General features: G+C 45.2%; 1 protein-coding gene across 1 annotated transcript; it reads left to right on the top strand.

Moving 5' to 3' along the window:
* Window positions 1–661: 661 nt before the first annotated feature.
* LOC131737390 (cysteine-rich venom protein Cau1-like) lies at window positions 662–1882 on the top strand. The gene is made up of 4 exons (XM_059025942.1): window positions 662–813; window positions 1045–1139; window positions 1354–1442; window positions 1610–1882. The coding sequence occupies exons 1-4, from the start codon at window positions 697–699 to the stop codon at window positions 1735–1737; spliced, it is 429 nt and encodes a 142-aa protein (XP_058881925.1). The 5' UTR covers window positions 662–696; the 3' UTR covers window positions 1738–1882.
* The last annotated feature ends 10650 nt before the right edge of the window (window positions 1883–12532 follow it).

The following is a 12532-nucleotide window of genomic DNA, read 5'->3' on the forward strand; positions in this document are numbered from 1 at the left end:
GCCACCTAGTTAACAATTTCATCCCGAGGGCTACAGTGAAACTTACTGTCTTTAGTGAAGACCGTGTGAGTACATTAATTATTGTAGGTAGTAATTGATAGTTAGTTAATCACCACAGGCTTTAACCCCCAACTCCACATACCAGCCAGCATTTTTGTAAATAACAACAAATGAAATGAACAACAAAATAAACATTTTATTTGTGTCATCATTGCCAAGGTGACAGTGCCAGTTTCTCAACACACAGTACCGTAGTCGCTCAGTAACCAGGTGCAAACAGGTGATTGATCGATCTGTAGGAGCGTTACAAAGGTGCCTTTGTTAAAAATAAATAAAAAATAAACAATCTAAATTTATAAGTGTTTATTTGTTAGGAAAATAAAATGTAAGTCTAATATTTTATTCACAAGTCCTTGAGTGCTTTGCTACATAATGCAGTTCTGTGACTAATTTTATATTCAAACAATGACTACACTCATTCAATCCTGGCATGCACTGGAGTGTATCAAAATGGTGCAGCGGGAAATGAATTACTGTATGTTAAGAGGGACAGAGGAGTGGGATAAATTTGCGTTAACAAAAAAAAAATCTCCAAAAAAATGTACGCATTAATCGCTGAAGTTAACTGCTTAATTGACAGCCCTCATTTATATGTTTTTAAACTTCACAGCTAGCGGGTGTGGTGAGAATCTTTACATGTCCTCCAGTGCAGATTCCTGGGATATGGCAGTCCAGGCCTGGTATGATGAAATCAAAGATTTTAAGTATGGAGCTGGATCAACAAATGGTGCTGTTGTTGGGCATTACACCCAGGTAAAACTACTAACTATAACCTCACTAGTTTAGGTTTGCATCTATCTTATTTTGCAGCCATTATTTATCTCCAATGTCACATCAAATTTCTCAAAGACGAATCTATGATAATAATAATAAAAAGTACTGTCCCGAACTACATTGATAGCCACCAATGCATTTTAGACAAAGACATGTGTGTTTTTCTGTTTTAAAAGTTCCTGCTGTGAATGATTTTCAATTCCCTTTTAGGTTGTGTGGTACAGGTCTAACAAGGTTGGCTGTGCAGTTGCTCATTGCCCTGGTTCTAAATATGAGTATTTTTGTGTATGCCAGTACTGCCCTCCGTAAGTTATGCTTTTTTAATATATATAATTTAACCTGAAGCAAAATTCTAAGCATTATAAGGCTTCTTTAACAAACAAACAGTGCACATTTTTGGGATATAACTAATACTTCTTTTGCACGGTTACAAAGTTTAAGTATCTATAAGTAACAATTCTTTACAAATTTAGGCATTCAATGCACATACTGATCTGTTTTGTATCTTACACTGTACAGAGGAAACAACCAGAATTTATTAACCACACCCTACAAAGCTGGTCCATCATACGGTGACTGCCCAGGTGCTTGTGAAGATAAGCTCTGCAGTAAGTATAGAAGCTATTACTTTATGGTATTAAAAACTAAATTGGTTTTATTGGTTCAGAACAACTAAAAAATCATTGTAGATGCTAATTTATGTGCTATGTTCCTGTTGCAGCATATATGCATATGTATACAAGTATATAACTGTTTTTTCCCTCTTTCTTAAAAGCAAACCCATGTTCCTACTCAGACATGTATTCCAACTGTCCTGCTCTGAAAGGGACTTTTGGATGTGGCCACCCATCGGTTTTGGCTTGGTGCCCTGCTTCATGCAAGTGTACAAATGAAATCAAATGAACTGCTCCCTTGAACTTTACTTGCATGTAACATCAATACAATTTATTGATTAAACTGTACTGATACTTTTAACCTAATGATCTAGCAAACACTATAGATATATGCTGTAAGTGTACATTTCAATTAAAATCATGCAACTAAAAAAGGTGTCAAGTCTTATTTTTTGTCTACTCTTCCTTTGCTGGCTTTCAACCTCACAATTCTAGTGTTGTAAATATTAGGTGGTGATCATTAATACAATATTTAGTGCATTTCTGAACAACTGTCACTATTTGCAGAGCAAATGGGATACATTAGCATGTTAGCAGTTTTTTCAAAGGCAATGTATAAATATTAAAGAAATCCATCATATAAAAATGAACGGCTGTGAATGTACTAGTGTAACAGATTACACTGTTGCAAAACAAAGTGCTATAGTTAAAACATATTTTAGACAAACAAATAAATGCAGTGTTGCCTTTAGTGCCTCACTTACCTCGTAGATAGAAAATAAAATGTAAAAACAGCGTATTTGGCATAAGTGTATTTATTTCTGGTGTTTTATGTCTTTTGCATCTGTGGTAAGCACATTCAGAGTAGTTTAGAATGTGTTTATTACAAGCAAGATCACTTGTAGATGATGCATCCTGTTTTCCAGATAAGCTCTATGACAGACATAACAAGCTCTATGACAAACACAGCAGGCATTTAAAGTTCCAAACAGCCATATTGTATTCTGAACACTGTGGCTACTGGGTAAAATTCCCTTTCTAAAATCACTGCAGTATTGTAAAATACTCTACCCATAATAATGATTGTACTTAATAAAAAAATATAGTAAATAAATATTTTCCCTGAAATGTGTCAAGGTAAGAAGGTTTTTGGACTTGGAGCAGAAAGCAATTAATAATTAATATGTAATAAATAATAAAGATACAAGCATTCAAGCTTGCAATAAATAACAGCATGCCCTGATGAATTAGCAGACACAATTGTCTTACTACTGTTTGAAGTTATGGATGAAATATCTACTCATCCCAACAAATATATGTCATTATAAATAACCATAAATCTAAAAGTGGTGAGTTATTGACAGAGCTGTAAGGCAGCATTATTTGCATGGGACTAAAAACCAGGTGTCCTCAGAGTTGGTCAAATGCAGAGGACTTCTAGTAACCTCTCAGCATGGATTAGTTTTTATTAAGAAAAGTCAGTAAATTCAAAATGAAATGCGATGTTGTGGCCTGAGAAGGCACTTTTGTGCATGATTTGTAAACATTGAACCGGATATAAATAACTTATTTAGTTGAACCTTCTTTTCCAAAGGCTAGAATAACCGTTTTGTTCTTTGAGTGATATGTATTTACATACATATCTTCAAATACACCGTTCAAAGCATCCATTTAAGAGTTGCACAATCATAGCGTTACCCCGGAAATGCTATATCAATTCTAACATAACACTGACATGGTCGATTCGCACAGGAGTAAAAAGACACAGGACGCTTAAGTTTGACATTTTATAGAAGGTCCTAATGTCCTGTAAAATTTTATCTGGGATGAAAAAGTAATGGACAGTTTGCACAGGTCTACATTTCATCGATGTCTGTATCTGAACCTGTTTATGTGCGTCTGATCATGGACTGTTTAAAAAAACACAGTAAGTTTGTTAGTGGAGGCATAGGAGTGAGAGGAGCCAGAGGCTTTGTGAGGCGCTGCGGAGCAAGTATTGAGAAGTACTTGAAATAAAAAATAAATAAAACATTCTGGCATCTATTCAAGAATGCCTAGGGGTCGGTTTTTCAAAACTTTGATAAAACGATTTCCGTATTTGATTGGGATTATATTGTAACGACACTGGGTCTGCTGTACCAGCGTTCAGGAAGGTTCTGTGACCCAAGGTCAACAGTTCAATGCAGCAGGTGTTCGGGGGACGTCAGAATCACCACCAATCAGGGGCTTGGCTTGCCGCACGAGTGGTACCCAGTTGCAACATTGTTGGCACAAACCAAGGGACGAGATGTTGCAACCATCAGGGGGATTGAGAGCGGGAAGCCTGGTCTGCTTGGGATTGATGGCTATGTAGCGGGTTGCTGCTTCTGCTGCCTGGCTGCTGCTCAGATGGAGAGACAAGCTGGAGTGAGAAAATGAATGCAGAAGACAGAGACAAGGAGAGCTGAAGTGAAGCGGGACTACAGCAAAAAGAAACCAGACTACACTTAGGCCGCAACAGTGCATTTTATTTTACTTTCTTTTCTTTTTTTATTATTCATCACAGTCTGAGTAGTACTCGATTGCTCAGTTGTAATTGTACCACTGGCTTGTAAAGCACCACGCTGTTACCAGCCCGGTGTAAGAACATAAGAACATAAGAAAGTTTACAAACGAGAGGAGGCCATTCAGCCCACCTTGCTCGTTTGGTTGTTAGTAGCTTATTGATCCCAGAATCTCATCAAGCAGCTTCTTGAAGGATCCCACGGTGTCAGCTTCAACAACATTACTGGGGAGTTGGTTCCAGACCCTCACAATTCTCTGTGTAAAAAAGTGCCTCCTATTTTCTGTTCTGAATGCCCCTTTATCTAATCTCCATTTGTGACCCCTGGTCCTTGTTTCTTTTTTCAGGTCAAAAAAGTCCCCTGGGTCGACATTGTCTATACCTTTTAGGATTTTGAATGTTTGAATCAGATCGCCGCGTAGTCTTCTTTGTTCAAGACTGAATAGATTTCATTATTTTAGCCTGTCTGCATACGACATGCCTTTTAAACCCGGGATAATTCTGGTTGCTCTTCTTTGCACTCTTTCTAGAGCAGCAATATCCTTTTTGTAACGAGGTGACCAGAACTGAACACAATATTCTAGGTGAGGTCTGTGGCAAAGTGGTAATGACGTGCAGGTGAGTGCAGTGCAGAATAATCACACGGACAGACGTTGGTACAGGTGCAAGGGTGTTTATTTAATTTAATAAATGTCCAGAGCCTCAAGGCAAAACCTGTAAATAATAATAGTGCTGGAAGTGATACAGCGGCGTGTATCACTTCTAATTGTAATCCTACGGGTTTGACCCGCAACCCCAAAGTCCCGTTCCGACACCCACACTAAACACGTACACAAAGACAGTGCGTGATACAAGTGTTAAAAGGTGCAAACACAGAGACAGTTCCGAAAGTGAAACAGGTGAGTGGTGAAGTCCGGGTTTTCGCTGGCCTGCGGCTGCAGCTCCGGATCGTGCTCAGTAATCTTAGTGAGACAATAACACACAAGACACACAGTGTTAGGACACAGACACAAAACACTCACGGTCGCGTTCACGTTTCGGGCTCCTTCTCGGTTATATGTTTTAACCATATGCAAAGGAACAGATCACTCAAGCCATGCCCCCTATTTATACCCTCGCCCATGACCCCGAGGTTAACGAGCGCATCCGCTCCTCCAGTCCTCGGATGCCACGCCGCTTACCGTCTGGGTCACTGAGCTCGGGTGCCATGGCTCCGCCCCCTTCCGAACTGACCGACTTCCATCTACCCTACGGAATAAATTGTCGTGCCATTTCATTAAGGGTACTCTGTTCCTCGTATACCGTGCTCTCACAGGTCGAGAGGGAGATCTAACACTAAGACTCATTCGATCTCTGTCACATATCCCACCGCTCAGAGTGGAGCCGAAGGAACACTCGGCTAACCCTACCTTTCCCATTACTCCCCCCTCCCGGGAAAAATAATCCGCATTTTGGTGGTCTTTCCCTGCACGGTGTACCATATGGTACATGAAGGGCTGCAATGCCAGATACCACCGAGTTATCCGGGCATTGCTGTCCTTCATTGTGCTTAACCACTTGAGTGGGGCGTGGTCAGTGACAAGATCAAATGAGTGTCCCAGCAGGTAGTATCTTAAAGAGTGAGTAGCCCATTTCATGGCCAAACACTCTTTTTCGACGACGGAGTAGTTGCGCTCCCGAGGGAGCATTTTTTTACTTATGTACAAAACGGGGTGTTCTACTCTGCCTACCATTTGAGACAGGACTGCACCCAAACCGACATCCGAAGCATCGGTGTGGAGGATGAATCTCTTAGTGAAGTCTGGAGTGATGAGAGCAGGGGCCTGGCAAAGTCTCTGCTTAACAGTATTAAACGCCCCCTGACATTCTTCTGACCATTTAATTAAATTTGGTGCGCTCTTTTTGGTGAGGTCAACTAAGGGATTAACCACTGTGGCATACTCGGGGATAAAGCGGCGGTAATAACCGGCTAACCCCAGTAGCGACCGCACTTGAGCCTTGGTTTTGGGGATTGCCGCGTCTACCAAGGCCTGGACCTTGGAGACAACGGGTTTCACCCTGCCATTCCCCATTACAAATCCCAAATATTGTGTTTCTCTTTTGGCAAACGCACATTTTCGCAAGTTAGCTGTCAGCCGGGCTGCCCTTAGAGACTGAAGGACGGCTGTGATCCTAGCCAAATGCTCTCGCCAGGTGGAGCTGTAAATGACCACATCATCAATATACGCTGCCGCATATTCACGATGTGGGTGTAAAACCTGGTCCATCAGTCTCTGAAAGGCAGCAGGCGCACCATGTAACCCAAACGGCATGGTTGTAAAATGAAACAGCCCCTCTGGTGTCGAAAATGCGGTTTTCTCTCTAGACCTACGAGTTAACGGGATCTGCCAATATCCTTTCGTCAGATCCAGAGTGGAGATGAACCTCGCCGTCCCCAGTCTATCTAGGAGTTCGTCGACCCGAGGCATGGGATATGCATCAAACTTGGCAATAGTGTTTACCTTGCGGAAATCAACGCAGAAGCGGTTGGTGCCGTCCTTTTTGGCCACTATCACAATTGGACTGCACCACTCGCTCCTGGAAGGCTCAATCACCCCAAGTTCGAGCATGTCCCATACCTCTTTGCGAACGCCACTCCGTCGACTTTCCGGGACCCGGTAAGGTCTCTCTCGCACTGTGACACCTGGGGGAGAGATAATGTCATATTCAGCGAGGTTAGTTCTACCGGGCGTGTTAGAAAAAACATCGCTAAATTCCTCAATTAACCTGCGTAGTTCACGTTGCTGATCAGGAAGTAACTGTTCCCCCATCGAAATGTTCTTTGTGCTAGAGGGTTCTAGCTCGGGCCCTAAATCATCCTCTATATTGCCTGGGGCTATAAATAACACCTCTCTTGCCTGCCAGGGCTTTAATAAATTTATGTGATAAATTTCTTTTTTGTTACGGCGATCGGGCTGTTTAATTTCATAATTCACCTTTCCTATAGCCCGAATCACCTCATATGGCCCTTGCCATTTAGCACATAGTTTGGATTCCGCTGAGGGAAGTAGCAGCATTACCTTGTCTCCCGGTCGAAAAGTTCGGATTAATGCATTTTGATTGTAATGCTGCTGTTGTCGATGCTGAGCCGATCTAAGATTGTCTTGGGCCAAACGACCGACCAAATCTAGGCGATCTCTCAGTAGGAGCACATGCTGCACTACATTTTTGGACGAGCCTTTGTGCTCCTCCCACCCCTCTCTCAACAGATCGAGGATGCCGCGAGGCTGTCGGCCGTACAAGAGCTCGAAGGGGGAGAACCCTGTCGAACTCTGCGGCACCTCTCTCACTGCAAAAAGGAGGTAGGGAAGGAGCGATGCCCAATGTTTTTGCTCCTGATTCACAAATCGTCTCAGCATCGCCTTTAGAGTCTGATTAAAACGTTCCACCAAACCGTCCGTCTGTGGATGGTAAACCGACGTTCTGATGGGACGTATTTTTAGTAATTTATATACCTGCTGTAGCGTATTTGACAAGAAATTAGTTCCATGATCAGTCAATATCTCGTTGGGGATCCCTACTCTTGCCATAATCTGCACTAGTTCTTTGGCTATCGCAGCAGCACTAGTGGACCTCAATGGAACTGCCTCTGGGTATCGCGTTGCGTAATCTACCACCACTAATATATGCGTATACCCGGAGTCAGAAGGTAGCAAAGGGCCGACTATGTCCACTGCGATGCGTTCAAAGGGGGTGGAAATAATCGGCAGTGGGACCAAAGGGGCGGGGCGCACTCGACCCGGCGCTACTCTCTGGCAGTCTGGGCATGTGGCTACATATTTCGACACTTCTTTATAAACACCTGGCCAAAAGAATCGAGCCAATATCCGTTCCCTTGTCTTGTCAACTCCGAGGTGCCCCGCAAAAGGGATATCATGCACCAGCCTCATGACCTCCAGCCGACAAGACGGGGGAACCAATAATTGTGTTACAGGATGTCCTGTGCCCGCGGCCAGGTTTACCCTATATAGTAATTGCCCCTTGATAATGAAGTGTGGAAATACTAGTGCCCCAGCGCCTTCAACATCCTTACCTTCAATGGACCGGACCTGTCCCCGAATGTGCACCAGTGATGGGTCATTGTCCTGCTCCCACACTAGGTTCACATTCGAGTGCCACATGTCCGGTATATTGAGCGGGGCAGGAGTAACATCTGCCCTTGATGGCCCAGTAACCTCGCCCTCTCGGTCACACTGCGTTCCGACCCCCTTTGACTGACGTTTTTCACCGTTATAACAGGCTCCCACCAGCCCCCAGCCTTGTCTCATTAACGCTCCCTCCCATTTCCGCAGCCTTCTCTCTTTGTTTGTTTTTTTCGGCCGGAACAGGGAAGAGAACATTTCCGCTTGAAAGGGAAAAACATTACCAATTATTTCCCCTTCTATTTTTTCTGCCACATTTGCGTGTATGGCCGGGACTGCCCTTAATTTCAATAAATCTTTATAGTTGGGCCAGTCCCGACCCAGAATAATGGGATGTGGTAACCTTTCCGCTACCCCAACTACCAGGGAACGTTTCATCGGACCGACCGATAAATATGCTTTTACTGTGGGGTATGTTGCCGTGTCTCCATGGATACAGGAGATCGCCACCTGACCTTGTGGCTGCCACACCATACCGCCCAAGAGAGATGCTCTAATTAAGGTCTGACCACACCCTGTGTCCACTAATGCATGGGTCTTCACATTTCCAAAAATCACCTTAACAATACAAGGCCCCTCCCGACCATTTTTCCCTCGCTTACCCGCTTCAGATGCCAGATTACAGACGGCCACGTCACACTCCATCGCAGATGGGCATGACCTAGCCTGATGTCCCGGCTGGCGGCACCTAAAACAGGTAGGGGGAAAGGAGGGCACAGTATTAAATGGTCTGTCCCGCTGCTGGTATGGCAACGGGGCAGGGGCAGCACCTCTACCCCCGCTGGGGGCCAACCTTGGTCTCCATGAAGAGGAGGCAAGGTCGCCCATTGGGGTTGGTGCTCTCGAAGGGCGTTGACCCGGTCCTGGTGGTGGGGCTGATGGAGAAGAGAGAGGAGGTGGGGCTCGGCTGCTCCGTTGAGGTAGCGGGGTGAGTAGCCCGGTCTGGGCGGATACCAGGGAGTCCTCGAAGTCCTCAGCGAGTTTGACTGCCTGTTCCAGGGTGTCGGGGTTGTGGCGCCGTATCCATCCTTGGGTCTCGGCGCCGACCACATGACAAAACTGCTCGATAACGATGGCCTCCCCCATCTGGGCAGTTGTTTTTAGCGCCGGGGTGAGCCAGTGTATCATGTGGTCACAGAGCTTCTGCGCGACCACCCTGGGGCGTACGTTCGGGGACCTCCTGTACTCCCTGAACCTCACTCTGTGCGTTTCCTCCGTAATATTCAGACGGCGGAGAATAGCCAGCTTTACCAGGTCATATTGAGCGGCGTCGTCATCCCCCATTGCCTGGTATGCTGCCTGCGCTTCCCCAATCAGGCAGGGTCCCAGCTGGCTTGCCCAGAACTGTCGGGGCCATGACGCGGTGGTAGCCAGCCGCTCAAATGCCACCAGGTATGCCTCTGGATCATCATCCGCCGTCATTTTATGCGTCCTGGCTTTGGGCGCTATGAAGCCGCGTTCCGCTGATGCTGTGGGAGGTATTGCCAGCCCGACCCTCTCGATCAACGCGGTGTACCTCTCCTCTCTCCGTCTTTCCTCCCCCTCCCGTCTGCTGTCCAGCTGCTCCAGCAGCGCCGACAGTGTTGCGTAGTCCATCTCCTACTTCTGACGACCACGTGTGGCAAAGTGGTAATGACGTGCAGGTGAGTGCAGTGCAGAATAATCACACGGACAGACGTTGGTACAGGTGCAAGGGTGTTTATTTAATTTAATAAATGTCCAGAGCCTCAAGGCAAAACCTGTAAATAATAATAGTGCTGGAAGTGATACAGCGGCGTGTATCACTTCTAATTGTAATCCTACGGGTTTGACCCGCAACCCCAAAGTCCCGTTCCGACACCCACACTAAACACGTACACAAAGACAGTGCGTGATACAAGTGTTAAAAGGTGCAAACACAGAGACAGTTCCGAAAGTGAAACAGGTGAGTGGTGAAGTCCGGGTTTTCGCTGGCCTGCGGCTGCAGCTCCGGATCGTGCTCAGTAATCTTAGTGAGACAATAACACACAAGACACACAGTGTTAGGACACAGACACAAAACACTCACGGTCGCGTTCACGTTTCGGGCTCCTTCTCGGTTATATGTTTTAACCATATGCAAAGGAACAGATCACTCAAGCCATGCCCCCTATTTATACCCTCGCCCATGACCCCGAGGTTAACGAGCGCATCCGCTCCTCCAGTCCTCGGATGCCACGCCGCTTACCGTCTGGGTCACTGAGCTCGGGTGCCATGGCTCCGCCCCCTTCCGAACTGACCGACTTCCATCTACCCTACGGAATAAATTGTCGTGCCATTTCATTAAGGGTACTCTGTTCCTCGTATACCGTGCTCTCACAGGTCGAGAGGGAGATCTAACACTAAGACTCATTCGATCTCTGTCACAGGTCTTACTAATGCATTGTAAAGTGTTAACATTACTTCCCTTGATTTAAATTCAACTCTTCTCACAATATATCCAAACATCTTGTTGGCCTTTTTTATAGCTTCCCCACATTGTCTAGATGAAGACATTTTTATTGCCTGCATGCAATACTTTACACGTTTCTCTATTAAATGTCATTTGCCATGTGTCTGCCCAGTTCTGAATGCTGTCTAGATCAATTTGAATGACCTTTGCTGCTGCAACAGTGTTTGCCACTCCTCCTATTTTTGTGTCGTCTGCAAATTTAACAAGTTTGCTTACTATACCAGAATCTAAATCATTAATATAGATTAGGAATAGCAGAGGACCTAATACTGATCCCTGTGATACACCACTGGTTACCTTGCTGCATTTTGAGGTTTCTCCTCTAATCAGTACTTTCTGTTAACCACTCCCTAATGTAGAGTCCCGACTTAATACAGTGGCAATTCGAGAACCTGCAAATCCTGAGTGAGCCTCCTTCATTTACACGCAATGCTACAGTATTGTGAAATCGGCTTTTCCACACACTCTGGTTGTTATTTTCAAAAGAGATCTGCTGTGAATTGAGAATTTACTAAATCTGCAGAAAACACAGCGGGACTCTATCCAGTTTGGTTCATTTGTTATTCTGACAGTTTCTTTTGGTGGAATGCCTAATGATCTAAGAGTCTGTGTCCATTTTCTAAAGACGAAAGTGGTGGATAATGTAAACTTCCACCAGTTAGCTTTCTGCCTGCTTCAGCACGGTCAATACGACTATCCGCCAGTAAAAAAACAGAGTGATAGCAAGTCAGACCGAGTCTCCCTGGCAACATGGATTCTAAGTTAGAAGCAGCTGTTTGTGTGTGCCTATGTGTGTATGTGTGTATAACTATCCCAAGCTGAAATACAATCCCATTGCAATACACACAACACAATTCACTTTACCTCAAGCCGATCTGAAGACGATCCAACCATCCATTCATGTCTAAGTGAGACTAATTTGAATTATTCTCCAGAGTAGCCACAAATGTGTCAAACTATAGGCTACTTTGGAAAATTACAAAATTAAAAAAACAAACAAACAAACAAACAAACAAACAAACAAACAAACAAACAAAAAAACCTTAATGCGACGATGCACATTTTGGCCAGCTTCTTATTTGCATTCCAGCTTCTTATTCGCTAATATGCACAAATGTAACTAAAATTGAATAAGTAACTGGGCGCTGGGGTATTGCAGGGGATAAAATCGCCTCAGACTGCTTATTTTAAAGTTAATACAAACACAGGGCAACCCCTGTACCTCATCCATATGTATATTTTTCCGGGTGCAGCCTGAGCCCCACCTCCGTCACTCACTGGAGCACTTCTCGTAGGGAAGCCAGGGCCAGCTGGAAGGTCCTCTCATGGACCAGCAGGTTGTCTAGATAGACTAGACACTCCGTTGGGGACACCCTGGCCAACACCTTCTCCATAAGCCATTCCAACATTGCGAGGGTGTTGCAAAGTCCAAACGGCATCGCGGTAAATTGCCATAGCCCGTGGCCGGTGGAGAAGGCAGTCTTGAGTCAGGCAGAGGGGGACAAAGCTACCTCCCAGTAATCGCTTTGGAGGTTGAGAGGAGAACCATTTGGACCCGGACACCAGATCCAGGGACTCATCTACATGGGGATGAGTGGACAAGGTGTGTCTGGCCCACATCCTCCAAAGTAGTAGCAAAGCTGGACCAATAAGCAAATAACGGCTCCTACAGATGGACCTGTTGCTCTGGGCAAAGTCCCTCACAGTTCGGACGTCAAACTGTGGTCACTGTGGCAGCAACAGGGTGCAGGGGCTTGCGTCTGGGATGAGATTGTGGGTGCAGTGATGTCAATCCTCGGGGCGGCCACGGCCCCGTGGAGGGAGCTCGATGACGTTGGCGCTGGAAGAAGATGAGAGGGAGGAGGGGGGTTGGTGTTTCTGATCTTGCCTG

Source organism: Acipenser ruthenus, chromosome 6 (genome assembly GCF_902713425.1).
Source record: "Acipenser ruthenus chromosome 6, fAciRut3.2 maternal haplotype, whole genome shotgun sequence".
Classification (NCBI taxonomy): domain Eukaryota; kingdom Metazoa; phylum Chordata; class Actinopteri; order Acipenseriformes; family Acipenseridae; genus Acipenser; species Acipenser ruthenus.

Bases quoted from the DNA above. Each gene is read 5' to 3' on its own strand.
- LOC131737390 (XM_059025942.1), top strand. From the start codon at position 697: ATGTCCTCCAGTGCAGATTCCTGGGATATGGCAGTCCAGGCCTGGTAT. The intron at 814-1,044 runs GTAAAACTACTA...ATTCCCTTTTAG, and splicing joins TTGTTGGGCATTACACCCAG to GTTGTGTGGTACAGGTCTAA. The intron at 1,140-1,353 runs GTAAGTTATGCT...TACACTGTACAG, and splicing joins GTATGCCAGTACTGCCCTCC to AGGAAACAACCAGAATTTAT.